The sequence below is a fragment of the Protopterus annectens genome, chromosome 2.part1 (genome assembly GCF_019279795.1).
Source record: "Protopterus annectens isolate FY-2018-M chromosome 2.part1, PAN1.0, whole genome shotgun sequence".
NCBI lineage: Eukaryota > Metazoa > Chordata > Ceratodontiformes > Protopteridae > Protopterus > Protopterus annectens.
The window spans coordinates 516,196,747-516,211,679 of record NC_056729.1 but is presented as its reverse complement, the minus strand read 5'-3'; the positions used below and the strand labels follow the sequence as shown (position 1 = coordinate 516,211,679).

The following is a 14,933-nucleotide window of genomic DNA, read 5'->3' as shown; positions in this document are numbered from 1 at the left end:
GGCCTGTTGGTAGAGATGGCCTCATCTATTTTGACCTCCTATGTCCTATAAGTGGGCCAGGTGGCTATCTAGTGGGTGATTAAAGGGTTTATACCTAAATTAGTGAGTTTGTCTATAATGCCTGAATGGTGTATTATATCAAAAGCCTTGGCCAGGTCGAGGTAAGCTGTGTGCATGTTATTACCTTCATGTAATGCTTTGGTGACCCTCTCAAAAATGTCCACCAGATGTAATAGGCATGACTTTCTTTTAACAAAGCCAAACTGTAATGGGTTCAGTGTTTGAAGGTTACCCATATCCTCATTCATCATGGCCATGATGATTCTTACCAGTCTTATGGCAAGACTTATGGGTCTGTACTTACCCATATCAGTGGTTGGACCTCCTTTGTGCAGGGAAATGGCTGTAGCCATCTTCCATTCCTTGTGCACAAAACCTGACTGAAGGCGCCAGTTGAAAAGTGATTCAAGTGGGCCACATAGGTCATGTTTCATGCAATTTATTAAACCTTCTGGGAAGTTATCAGGGCCCATCAATGCAGTGTTTTTGGCCTTGGAAAGTGCATTGATGACCTGTTCCATAGTAATGGTTGGGGGGATTGTGTTATGTGGCATTTCCCTTAGACTATTGGGGGGAGTGGGGGGAGAAATTTGAGCTGAAGCTGTCAGGCAAAAGGCTGGCAATGGTCTCCGTTTCAGTGTGGGTGATGCCATTTACAATAAGTTCTGTGCACTGTTGTGTATTTCCCCTGAGGTTACAGCCATAGCTGTAGAAGGTTTTATGGTTATCCTTTGCCTGAGAAGTTATTTTTTTCTTCAATTTAGCCTATGAAGTATTAATTAACCCACTTAGCTGCCTGTTTAGAATGGTCAGGGGGCTTTTTGTAAGTATGGTTTTGTTCCTCCTACACTTGGCCAAGATTTTTTCTTTTGTTGTATAACCTACTGATATTGTGATTCCACCAGGGTAGTTTGTCTTTTGCATTTCGAGTAGGCACAGCTTGCTCTAACAGGTATCAATATGGTTGTGCAAAGATTTTGTAAATAGCTCAATGTATTCTATGGTGTCTACTGGGTTTGGGGGTTCTTGGAATTTAGCCAAGTTGTTGCTTAGTAGAGAGGTTAGCCTTGGAATAGTTCCTAAATGTTTTTGGTCTCCCTGGATCCCTGTTTTTAATTTTTACTTCAAGTAATACTGCCTTATTGTCAGATCTGATGAGCAAATAAATTACATTGAGTGAAGAACACTGCCCCCCCCCCACATGTTCATGAGTACAAGGTAAAGGATGCAGGTACCTCTGGTAGGAGAATGGACCAACTGTTCCAGGATGTTGGCATTAAAGTTTAGGAATCATTTGGCTTGTGCACTCAGAATCCTACACCACTTCTAATCTATACAGGGGCAGCTGAGATCCCCCATGAATATCACACTGGGTTGCACAATGATGGACACAAGTACACTGAGATACGTAGTACTGCTTTCTTGGTACATGGAGGGGTACCCACTGCTGGAAGGATATGGTACAACACCCTGTTTATGGGGAGTTGCACATATACGAGTTCCAGTGGGTCATACACTTTAGCCTGTATGCAAGACTGGTCTTAATATATAGACTGACACTCCTCTACCTTTAGTTCCCTCCTGTGCAGTAGCTGGTCTAAAGGTGTGAAAGGCATTATAACCTTGCATTGCTAGAATACTCTCAGCAACTTTAAACAATGTCTCCATTGCTACACAGATGTATATACTCTCCAGGGAGAGGAAGGCTTGCAGGGAGTGGAGTTTCTTATCAAGACTTCTCATATAGAAGTTTCAGTTAAGTCTCTAGGTTTGTCAGTTTGCCACTGCCTGAAAAAAGGCACTATAGGAGTAGAAAAGGTCTTGGACACTATCCAAAGTCCTAAAGGGGATAAGTGCAGACCATTCCTGGAAAAGCAGCATGACCTGTCAACCATGTCATCCCAGGCCATCAAATATTCTACCCCTCTGGACTGCCACCAGAATTTAAGCCAATTCTTAAAATCAATAATTTTCTCCTGGTAACATGGCATCATCCTTGGAGAAGATGGTATACTGCGCAGTGGTAGGCTTATACCATAATTAGGGAGCTCGATCATGTCTCGCTTCATACAGTCAAGGGAGGTATGTCACAGGTCATTAATACCCACATGGACTATGACAGAGTCATACTGGTACTTGTGGTTCAATGACGGAGTGCCTGTGTGACTTGATGGATCCTAACCCCAGAAAGGTAGCTAACGGTGACTCTCCTTACTCAGTCTGGTGAGGGGGACATTAGTGTACCTAAATATAAAATCACCACTGAGCAGAAAATTTGGCTGTGTGCTGGTCTGCCTTAAGGGCTTAACAGTGGAGCACTGGATACAGTGTTACTATGCGTAGTTGCAAGTAGGTAGTGTTTTAACACAGTGTTTACGTGATGGCTGAGGACCCTTTCTTTGACTGTATTGTGCAAGAGGTCTTAGTGTTTTAAGAAGGTTACCTCTAAGTGCCTCAGTATAAGTAGTTTTATGTGTAGGGTTCTTTACCCTGGGCAGAAGGCATGGTGTAAGTGTCACTGACAACCTATATAGGATTAGCTCAAAAGGGTGAAGGCTACCCTCTCCTCCCCTCCCCTAAGAGTGTAGGCCACAAGCCTTCCTAATGTAAAATAACTGGTTTGCAGTCCAAGTGCTTAAACCACAACTAAGATAGTTTTATAATAAAGAACACAATAAGCCTTCAACCAACAATCCCCAGCTTAGAAGGGTGCACTCTTATCCACTCCTGCCATAACAGCAGAGATCACAAATCTTCCTAATGTTAAATAACTGGTAAGGAGCCCAAAAGCTTAAATCAGAACAAAGACACACAGAACTGCAGGCACAATAAGCCTTCACCAGCAATTCCCAGCCCAGAAGGCTGGTGGCTACCCTCTCCTCCCACAAGAGTATAGACCATAAAAGCCCAAGTGCTTAAACCAGAACTCAGCCACTTTTAGAATAACAGACACAATAAGCCTTCAGTTAACAATTCCCAACTTAAAAGGGTGTAAGCTACCTTTCTTGCCACACGAGTGTAGACCATAAACCTTCCTTATGTAAGATAACTAGTTGAAGCCCAAATGCTTAAATCAAAACAAAGAAGCTTAGAATAAAACAGCTATAATTTAATCAGGCTACTGACATGCAGAAATAAATGCAGCAGATTAAATGCAACTAAACACTTTAAGAACATGCAACAAAAGCTTAAAGTAATTAAGTAGAAGAAGCACAGATACAGTAAAGGGAGCTGAATCAAGTGAATTTTTTTCTAAGTAGGAATGGAGAAAACAGAAGATAATTCAAGCTTAAGAGACTAAGGTGGAGGGCCTTCCAGCTGATCTCTCAGTACTCCGTAGAATGAGCTGATGAGATGGGACTGGGAGAAGTGTCCAAAACCAGATTTATAGTAGGGGCACGCAACTCAAAAGCCATCAGAATCAAATGCAGACAGACATCAGCAGTAGCCAGGCAGAAAAAAAGCAAGTCAAACCAGCACTACAGCTAAAGATGCCTCTAAATCAGGAGTGTCCAACCCGCGGCCCGCGGGCTGCATGCGGCCCTCAGAGCTCTTCCATGCGGTCCGCGACCCTTAAATTGAAATTTAAGTTTTTTTCCGTGTGTTTACACGTCCGCGTACTTCAGCTGTTCTGCGCATGCGCCAACTTACTTTTTTCATGCCAGCGTCTTTCCGCTGGTATGCGCATGCGCCAAAACACCGTTCGGTCATTTTTGATATTTGTGGTAAAGCTGAAGGAAGGAGCGCGATCGTGGCGAAGAGAGAGAGGATTTATTTTATTTCACAGACTACACTACAACATCTCCAGCAGTAAAAGGTAAGCTAAGTAATTTCTTGGTTAAAGGATGCAGTTTCACTTTCTACTCTGCAATTTGAGTTTATGCAATGCAGACAGCCTACTTAGAAGGATTACAGCCAATGTGCTCTGGTAAAATAATGAATCTTTATACTAGGATAAGTAGTCTTAAAACACAAAGAAGGCAAAAAAATCAAGTCTTTATATTTAAAACAACTGGGATTCTTAAGTCACATGCATAATGCTTTAGTTTTGGGTATAGGAATACGTAAGAGGTAGGAGAAAGCAGAGGTAATATAGTTAGATTGCCTCTGGAATAATTTAAAGAAGGTAAGGAGACATAGGAAACAAAAAGTAATAAAAGAAAGCTGAATTGCAGGTTTGACAAAAAGGGTAGGAATAATGGATCTGAAAGATCAGAGTAATATCAGCAGTAAGAGAAGAGGGGATTGGTCAGTATGCAGATTAGTGAAGAAAGTGAGTTAATATAGATTAAGAGAAAGATTCAGCAGAAGACAAGCAGCCAGTCAGGTGAAGTGAATTAAGAATCCCAGAGGGTTAAGAGTAATATGTAAAGTCATGACATCTTTTGTACAGTCAGTTAGGGTTTGTATGGTACAGTATGACTGATGCTAAGGGGATTGTAGAATAGCAAGATGAGGGCAGCATTAATTGGGATGTAAAGTAAGGAATTATGATCTGTGAGAATGTACTGACAGGATGCATACCACAGGGGAAGAGTTGAATGGTGCACAGCGGTCACTGTGTAACTGGGTAAGCACACTGGGCAGAAGTGTCCCTTTACTCTGTAGTTAAGACACTTGCTCAGAAGTGCTGTTACTTTCCGAGCTAAACTGTCCGACACTAGACTTGTGTACCAAGTAGTTGACCATTATCTAGCACTGTTCTATATCTAGTACATATTTATCATTTGTGAGGGACCATGCTTAGCCTCTTAAGTGATCCAAAGGTCATAGTTTTCTTTTGACAGAAGCAATTAAAATGTTGTTTTGGTACACATATGAACATAATGGTAGAAAGAGGTTGCTAGTTTGTCATGTCTGCCCAGATGCTGAATCTAACTGTAAGCAGCTGCCCTCACTCCACCCTTTTCTTCTTTCTACCACCTGTAAACCGAATAATTGGTTCTCACTGTGGTAATTGCATTACATTTGCTTAATGGCAGAAGGAGTCAATAAGTTTATCTAGTCTGCCCTTTTAAGTGCATTGAACATTACTAGATTAGAATGCTAGACATCTGCATTTGCTTCCTTGGTATATTAAACAACTGGGAAGCTTGCTTTCTATCAAGCCATCCTTGTTTGGAAACCAAATACTTTTACATTACAAGTGCTTTAATTTCTACTTTAGATGTAAATGTCTTATATATGTGTTTGTTAGTAAGCAATGCAGTTTCTTATTAGTTTAGTGTGCACCTTGCATGTATTACAGCAGCCTTAGCTGAATTTGTGTTTTTGTTTATTGGATGTGTGCCTGCTATCTCACAGTACCAGTGATGCTGGCAGAGTTATAATGCTGTGCATTGCTTGAGTTCTGCTCCTCTTGTAACAATATTTAGCTGTGCAAGTTGTTAGATGAATACATTTCATATGTTAGATGAATACATTTCATATGTTTTTAAACCTTATTATCTCACTTGCCACTCGTGTGCTGTTAGTGGGGCTTTACCATTAATGTCTACTGTGCACACATTCTTTCAGAATCAGCTTGTGTAATCCTTGGTTCAGTGATATTTTTATGATTTGACAACAAATTTTATGTACCTATGTTATGTGCATATAGCATAGTATGTCTATAAATATTGGGGGTTGCCATAATGGGTAAGGTATTTAACTTGACACATGGTGCAGGGATTGATTGTCATCTATGATGGAAACTGTTTAGGGCGGCTTAAAATGGGCCATAAGGGCAGCTAGTCTAGTTACTTATATATGAACCTGTATGAATAATTTGAAGTAGCTAATCAACCAGCATGCTTGGGAGGAAATTAGAGCACTCAGATAAACCCCATACAGACAAATGGAGAATATGTAAAATCTATTAAAGATAGTGACTGGAGATCAATATTGAATCATATTTAGACTGCATAAATATGAGGCAGAAATCTTAACCCAAAGTCACTGTACTTATGTCTCTTTCTCCCCCAGCACCCGGTGCAGTCATCCTGTTTTGTATGTTCTGTGTCTCCATCAGTAAATTAATTTGGATGTTGTTGTTTGTTCTTTTATGTGTCACTGACAAAACTTGTGCTATATTTGCCACTGCTGCCAAATAAAAATATGTGTGTGTGCAGTTGTCATGATGGCTCTTTTATTGCCCATGATTATTCTAAGAAAAACAAACTTTCCATGTTTGTATTGTCAAGAGAAGAGGACTGCAATGTGGCTGGTCAATAAGAGCAAGATGCTAGCCTGTTAAACTGGTGACCTGGATTCAACAAATTAATAGAAGGCCAACACAGGAAAGCAGGTGGGACAGAGACATTTTGGCTCCCAACCCTGGGAAATAATAGGTTAATCTGTACTTTTGCAACAACAGCACCCCTTGTGGCTTTGTGGAGATTAGACAAACTAAATGCAGTGGGGGGGGGGGGGGTAGTGGTGGCTAGGAAGAAGACTGAGGCATCACACAGTGAGTAATTACTTATATAACAAACAGGAGGCACAACAGACAGTCTACTTATGTTATATTTTATGATTCAGATGACTCTTTACTTACCAGTTTACCACTATCCACAAGGTATTTGCACATTAGTTTAAGAATATCAACAAAGGTGAGGGAGTTGAAGTGGGCTTTGTGTCTTTACAAAACAGTCATCATCATTTTCCTGAGTCTGTAGTTAGTGGGGCATTATATTTTGCCCATGTTTAAATGCATGTGCTCTTCATTTTTGCCCTTAGTGTTATTTGTAAGCAGGTATGGCCTCCCTTTATCCCCTCTTGTATTTTATAGATAAGTCTATTACAGCGAAAGTGAGGGGTTAACAAAACAGAAATTGCATTGTGTCTTATTCTGTTTTTTTTTAATTGAGGTTACGACGCGTCGTTAGAGACCTTTTTTTTTTGGTCCTCACTTGCCGTTTGCCCCCAGACCATTTCTGTTGACTCAATGCGGCCCTTGCAACTGAAAAGGTTGGACACCCCTGCTCTAAATATTTGTAGTTAAGTGAGGAAAGCCATTTCTCAGCCCCACCCACTAATTAGCTGGATGCTGCTCCACTGTCTGCAAAGGAATTATTTTCTAACTTTTCTAACTGACCCTAGCCAAGACCTCTTAAAAACCCAAAAGAGCAAAAAAACTCAAAACAAAACAAAATGAAATACAAGATAAAAAAATAGAAGTAACCGAACCTTAAATGAATAACTTCAATTTAAAATCAAATGCTGACAGAGATCAAAGATAGACACTCTGAGAAGAAGTTTGAGGAAATTAGTAAAAAAAGAAAAAGAAAAAAAAAAGCAGCAGGTTCAACTGAGCAGCAAGGAGACAATATTGTTTCATTGTTGCATAATGATGCTCACATCAGGTGAAGACCACCATGAATTGTCAAGTGCATTGGAGCAAGCTAAAACAACACCAATGGAGGAGGAGGACACTGCACATAAAAGGTGACTATTTTCTAGCTGCAGCTAGAGCAATTAGGCCCAATATCAAGTGTGCATAGCTAGCTAATACTATAGCAGGCCTTGATTTGTTTTTGCACTAAATGGCATCTGCAGTCATACAAAATAAGGAGAACTATTCCTCTTGCCTATATTTAACTATTACTTCAAACTGTCAGGTTTAGAGGAACAATATTTATTGAGGCAACAATGCTGCACATTGGTTCTCCTGGTCATCTTTTAGAAGCATATTTGTGAAAAACAGAATTCATTCAGCTTCCAGAGGCTTTATTTTACTATTCTCTTGTCTATACCAGTTATGTCTCACTATCAAGTATTAGAGAAGTGCACAACTGGAAGCAACAAGACTATAATGCTGTGAGCTGCTTTCCCATAATCTTCTTTGTTAAGTAATGATAAATGATTTACTGCAGTAAAAAGAACCCCAACTGAAAGAATATGTGAACTCCTAGACCCACATGAAAGTACTGCATAAACTGCAACATGCAAGCCTATAAAGTGAAATTTTCTTCTTGCAAACATCTGCCTATTACATCTCACTCTATGGTATTAACAAGGAGAGCTCAAACTATTAGGACCATAGCACTGTATGTTGCTTTCCTACAATCAACTTTTTTAGAAACATATTTGCATAGTAGATTTAATACGGTCTTCAGGTGCTTTATTATACTTCCCCATTTGATCCATTTAATGAATACTGCACTTAAATCACACAAAAATAAGCATTATGAGACGTTTGAGATGAAATGGTATAGCAATAACCCACGCCTGGGTGTGGGTAATGCTGGATTTACCCACGGTTGGCGTGGTTTGGTCCCGAGGGCGAAGCCCGAGGGACCAAACAAAGCCAACCGTGGGTAAATACAGCATTACCCACACCCAGAAGTGGGTTATTGCTACTATACCATGACATTATTTAAGAAAAGAAACTATTACTTTTCTTAAATAATGGCATAGTATAATGCCTGTTTACTGCCCTTCCGCAGATGTCTGGCATCCGCGGCAGTTCTGATGTACTGCGCGCCTGCGCAGTACATCAGAGCTGTGGGTAAAAGCAACGGAGAAAGCAAGATCTCCGTTGCTTTTTTTTTACTGTTTTCGTTATGTTAAATGGGTTGAACATAGCGAGACAGTTTTAAAATAAGCAACGGAGATGTCCATTGCTTATTCTCGCTATGTTAAACCCATTTAACATAGCGAAACAGTAAAAAAAGCAACGGAGATCTTGCTTTCTCCGTTGCTTTTTTTTTTAAACCTGTCTCGCTATGTTAAACCCATTTAACATAGCGAGACAGTGTTTTAAAAGTAGAGTTATACTAATGGAAAAAAGTCTGGGCGACCGGACCTTTTCCATTAGTATAACTCGATTTACAATGTGCACGCTGGCCAATCAGTGTGCATGTTTGGGGGGGGGGGTCATGGTATAATTTACATTCTCCACAGGGGAAAAAAAACGGGAGTGCAACACACAGCATTTTTATCTTCATAAAAAAATACACTGCTTTTGCTAATATTTTTGTGTGGTTGAATTAATACAACCTTAAGGTACTGTATTCTTCATAGTTGAATGAACAGAGCATTCAATCACACATTTAACCACATAAAAGACCAGAGTCAAAGCAGACAGGTATGCCAAAGTACTTGCTCATAAGACTGTTGTGGCAGCGTCTTTCTTTAGCAAAAATTTTCCTCTTGATAAAAGGAAATAACATTAACTTCACTATCTTACCTTCTCATAGTTAAATTACTGCAGACTTTAGATTCTGTACTTTGCGCTGAATGAATGTGGCATTCAACTATGGAAAGACCAGCATCATGGGATAAGTTGATGTAATTTTTGCTCAAAGGACTGCTGCACCAGCTTTTTACTTTTGGCTTCTTTTGAAATTTTTAAATCAAAACAAAGAAGCTTAGAATAAAACAGTTACAATTTAATCAGGCTACTGACATGCAGAAATAAATGCAGCAGACTAAATGCAACTGAACACTTTAAGAGCATGCACCAAAAGCTAAATAAAGTACTACAAATACTACTGCATTAAATTTTGGGGGAACCTTTTTATAAATGATAAAGGATTGTGTGCATTTACTTTGTTGTAGACTACAGAAACACAGCATATTTTTCAGTATTTATAAATGCTAGCAAGTAAGAAAATAGGGATTTTGGTTTTGCTTTCTCACAAGTTATGTCTCATTCTCATGACTGCTCATAAAATGTGTACAGTACATAAGACATTAATAATTATGAAACAATGTGTCCCTAACTGCACTCATCAGTGATAAATCATATTGCTCTTACACATTTGCATGCTGGCCTACTACAGGAACTCTGACTGAAGTAATCTGTCGCACTTGTGCATTCTTGTAAGCTAACAAAAAGCATCTGCACCACTTCTAGCATTAAAGCACTGATTTCTCAGCACACATGAAAGAGGAAAGGTGACTTAAGACAGTAGGGAAAGAGCAAACAGAAAGATAAACAATTTTCAGTGCAGTATGTAATAATCTCCCTGTAAATGCGAGAATTGTGATTTCTTTTACTACTCCTTATGTGTACCAATAAATGCTCCAAATATATTTCAAAAGAATTTTAAATAAAATCTGAACTAATTTAAATGGCAAGAAATACTGGATTAAAAACATTTGCTACAGTGACAAATAGAAGAAATAAAGTTGGCTAGAAAACAAGCAGATTCTGAAGGATCCTGTGGAACACCAAAAGAAAAGCAGTAAATTACTACAATAAAACAATGCCCACAAAGGGAACATTTGGACTGATGTATGTAATTACTTAGATAAGCAGACCTGAAGGCATTACAGAGTCCTGTTTCTCCTTCAACAAATTTTCTTCAGAAAGCATGATGTAAGATTGAAGAGGACTTTTCATTTTCCTTTTAACTTTCTTGGCATCTTCAACAAATGCAGAAGTCTACAAAATAAAATGTGCATAATTTTAGCAAGACAAAGTAACACTACCTTTTTTAAACATATTCTGCAGCTTACAAAGGCTAAACCGAAACCACCACTAAAATCACTATAATACTTTAGTCAAATATGTAATCAGAAAGCCAACAAAGTCTATTTCTGTGAAAAAAGTCAACATAACAAATGATGCTCAAATACAAGAGGACTGCAAGAGAAATGACTAAACATATGGGTTTTAGCTACAGAGAGTTATCTGTCAATGAATGTAGGATAGCTGGTCAAATGCAACTACATGTAACATGCTTTTAATTAAAACAGTAAACAAAAGCTTGTTCAGTGTGGATTTCCAAGCATTTGTCTACGTGTGGGTTTCCTAGATTTTCCAGGTGTTTGTTCACTCAGATACTCGATTTAGCTAAGCAGTTTCCCCAATTCAACCTTAAAGTGAAACCACAGGAGATTTCTAATTCAACTTAAAGTGAAACCTGAGGGGACCTCTAAGATGGTTGCACATAGAAGTAACAGATTAGAGCTCTCCTAGTGTGAAAACTGAAAAAAAAAAACAGTAAGAGTTATCAACTTAGGTAAAATTTAGTTACTGCTAAGTAATTACACTGCCCAGATGCAGACAAAGAAGAAATTTCGAGAAAAAAAGTGATAATCACCTAGAAAAGGAGAAGAAAAAGCTCTAGCCAGGAAGAACCCTGCAGCTGTTCAGCAAAATGCATTTTAAGTTTCAGCTTTAGTGCAAGAGTGGGATCAGTAATTTAGAGGAAATTTTAAATCAAAGGCACTCAAAGGTATTTAAAATAAGTGAGACAATGGAAAAACGAATTAAAATGACAAAAGTCTGGGGAAAAACAGGAGCCGTTTTAAGTTGCAACACGGATAACCTAATAAAACTGCAAAAAATCAGAGGGTTGAAGTCTGTACGAATACGAGGCTTCTCAAGAAGAGCAGTTTCACAAAACTGTAAAATTAGAAGAAAGTGCATGGAGAAAAAAACTTGAGATTTTTTGCTATGATAGAGAAACTAGAAGGAATAGGTTGCAGAAATTTTATGAAACTAAAAAAAAAATTTAACTGGTGCTCCACAGTAGGATTTATTAATTGAGAGGGCACATCATGTGTATGCTCCAAATAAGGCCACAAAAAAGCAGCCTATATTATTGCAGATGCAATTGTACCAACAGAAAGAGCTGATTCTGACAAAACCTATGGCAGAAAGGAAAAGCATTAAAAATTGGGGATAGCTGAGTATATGTGGAAATTATTATTCACTGTACACCAAGCAGAAGAGAAAACAGTTTAGTTTAGCCTGGCAGACAAGAGATGTCAAGAGGCAGCTGTGAGATCCAAGTTGCTATATCCCACCATCTTCAGAATATTCTTCTTGAGGGACCAAAAACATTATTGGATGCAGAACAGAGTAAAGATGAAATAAAAAAAAAGTTTAGCCAAGAAACAGTAAGCAAGTAAGCTAAAGAAGACTGCTTCTTGATGTCCCTACAGTAACAAATCCCATACAGAAACTTTACCAGTGAAACCTTTTACATTGTTCCAAACGAAAATGCTTGAGCAACAGGAAAAAAAAAAAAATCAGCAGCCAACTAGAAGAATCATAAGTACCTTGGAGCTAAACCAGCAGCTGGTGTTGGAAGGCCAATATGATCTGGATAACTCAAACACATGTTCAATGCAAGCTACTCTAAGCAAAACCTGCAAATATGCTTTTCTTGCAGAGCACAGACTTCATCAATACAAACATCTATGGTGGTGTAACTGACTACCTGTAAATGACAGTGCCACATTTCTTCTTAGCTGTCAAATCTACAGGCTGTGTACACTGTCCTCCCTGGTAAAATTTACAAATCAAGTAGCTTAACTACACACTTAGCAACAGCCAAAAATATAGCATTACCCTCATAAGACACACTGCAAATAGTATCACTAACTGTAAATAATATATACATGTATTGTCTCTACTTTACACAATTCTTTAGGGTCTATATTATATGAATGAACATTCATATAATCGAACACTCTAATGAGCGAAAATCCCGGAAATCGAAATACGTGCTGTGGGGTTGCAGTACAGTGAAGATTGGAGTATTTGTCCTTTTCTCATTGTGGTGCGATCTCAAAGTTGGAAAATATATTTAGCAGGGGGTGTGGGGGGCAAAGCCCCCCACAATATCGTTTTCAATTTCCAGGATTTTCACTCATTAGAGCGTTCGATTATATGAACTTTTGTTCATATAATATAAACCCATTCTTTAGTCTATGCGTAACTTTGTGTGTGTCTTGCACCACTGCACCAGGTCATTGCTGAACTGAAGAACCAGAGATATTTGGACCTTAGGAGTCCTGGTTCTTAGTTTAGAGCAAACTAGAAAAATCTTTTCCACTTACCTATATATGATTTTCTAATAGCAGGTTTTTTTTAGTCGTCTTTAATACCTGCTGCACACTCAGAAATAAGGGTTGCCTAAATAGTATTAAAAATGTCTGTATTGCCATCAGATCGTAACGGACAGGTAAGGAAAATCCCAGTTCAAATTCTCTCATCAAAATTTTAATTAGCAACTGGAGTATCGTACAGGGAAATTCAGATTTGTACAACATATTAGGCGCCAACTTTGTTTTAAAAGAACAGAAGCATTAAAACAGTATTTTGAGATGAAAGGCACAAGTTATTATAGTAAAACAATAATCAAACATAGTGGAATGTACAGAGGTGGTAGATGCATGCACTGTAATGAAATTTTATGTCACAAAGAGTATTTTCTTGTATTTTCCTGTGCATCAAAATTTTAACATTAGGTTTAATAAGTTTTTTAATTGCCAGTTCAAGAATGTAGTTTATTTAGGGGTATGCAAGTGCTGCAGTCGTTAATACATTGGTAAAACTACAAGACCACATTAGAGAGCATAGAAATGCAATTAAAACAAAAGATGTGAATAATGCTTTGGCAAAACATAGCATGGTCTGTGAAACACCCACTGGCTTTAATTTTTTAGTGATAGAGTAGGTCTCTAATTCTATAGGAGACATTAATGTCTCCCTCGACTATAAAGAATTGAGATGGCAGCTTTTATTAAATGCAGACACTTCGCCTGGCTTAAGTGATCATTTTAATACTAAGTGCATTTTAAAATGGTGCCAGTAAGGTAGTGACATATAGTACTTTGGACTGGTTGCATAACAGTATTTAATTGATATAGTTCCAATGTTTTACTTATTTTCTGAAGAAGTTCTCACAAATAAAGGACAAAATCGCTAATTTTTGTTTGTCGTTGATTGCGTTTCATATCCAGTACTGCATTGTTCTTAAGTTTTACTCTTGTCATGATGTTCTTGCATCTGACACCATACCACTATCTCACTGATAATGTTTACAACATCTTCTATGCCTTTAATTACTTCAGAAACTGTTTTGCACCTAGCATTTGAAAAGAAATAGTACTTTGCACTGCTGAGACCACCTCTAATTGTAAGCAATGGTTAATGCTCTTTTTAAGCACTCTATTTATTATAAAGCAATACAACCAAGCATTGCCTTCCTTCATAACAGTAACCGTACTATTCACTAGTCATTAGGTTCTACATGATTATTAACACCCACACTTTCCATTCACTTTATATCTTGCTCTAGACTAATCTTGAGTCACCACTACTTTTCTTGGAGCATGTATTAGTGATGTTGCATGAGGTTTTACACCACTAGGAAATTTCCAAGTTCTGTAAAAATTTGTGCAGACATACAGAACAACATTGGCATGGCTATGCACATCATCTAAAATGCCCGTGTGCCTCAATGGTTTTCTACATACACTATTTTGTTTTATAATTTGAAATTAGTTTTACCATTCCTACCATTTTATAAGCCAATGACCAACTACACTTACAGAATTAACTTTTTATTTTTTTTAAATGCTACTATTTGAACAAAGTTTGTACTTTTTACTTTTGTAATCACATTTTAAAGTTCTTTGACCCAAAAGTACCATCTGGTAGCCAGAATAGATTTAACAATCAGCAGAGAGCTCTCAGTTCAGCACCTTTGTACCACAGTCTTTCAAAAGTAACTTTGAAGCAAAATAATGTAATCTACGTATGTGTCTACCTTACATTCCAACATTTTTTCTATTACTTGTCAAACATTTTTGTGCCAAAAGTCTGTCGCTCTAGTCTTGCTGCCTCCGATTCATTCACAGACTTCACCATATCAAGTCTTTTCACTTTAACAGCTCATTTTTCTATTCAGCAATGTGCAAATTTACTTGTTTTTGTTTCTAAACAGCTTTATAAAATTTGATTTTCTACAATACAGTTTACAGAATTGACTAAATGCTGGGGAAGACTTTCCTCATGCTTATAGCAATGCCTACTCTACGAAGAATGATTTAAAACTGCATGCTTCCTCTATTCTTCAGTTTGGATTCTTACATGGCTCTCTTTTTTATTTCCATTACTAATATGACATGTCCTCTTCACTTCTGCCTTA

At 38.0% G+C, this 14,933-nt stretch overlaps 1 protein-coding gene across 1 annotated transcript in view; it reads right to left on the bottom strand.

Moving 5' to 3' along the window:
* LOC122794131 overlaps positions 1-14,933 on the bottom strand; it is a 310,734-nt gene that overhangs the window by 66,134 nt on the left and 229,667 nt on the right. The window contains exon 3 of the mRNA XM_044062312.1: positions 10,306-10,429. Coding sequence (XP_043918247.1) covers positions 10,306-10,429 — 124 coding nt within the window. The remainder of the gene's footprint in view (positions 1-10,305; positions 10,430-14,933) is intronic.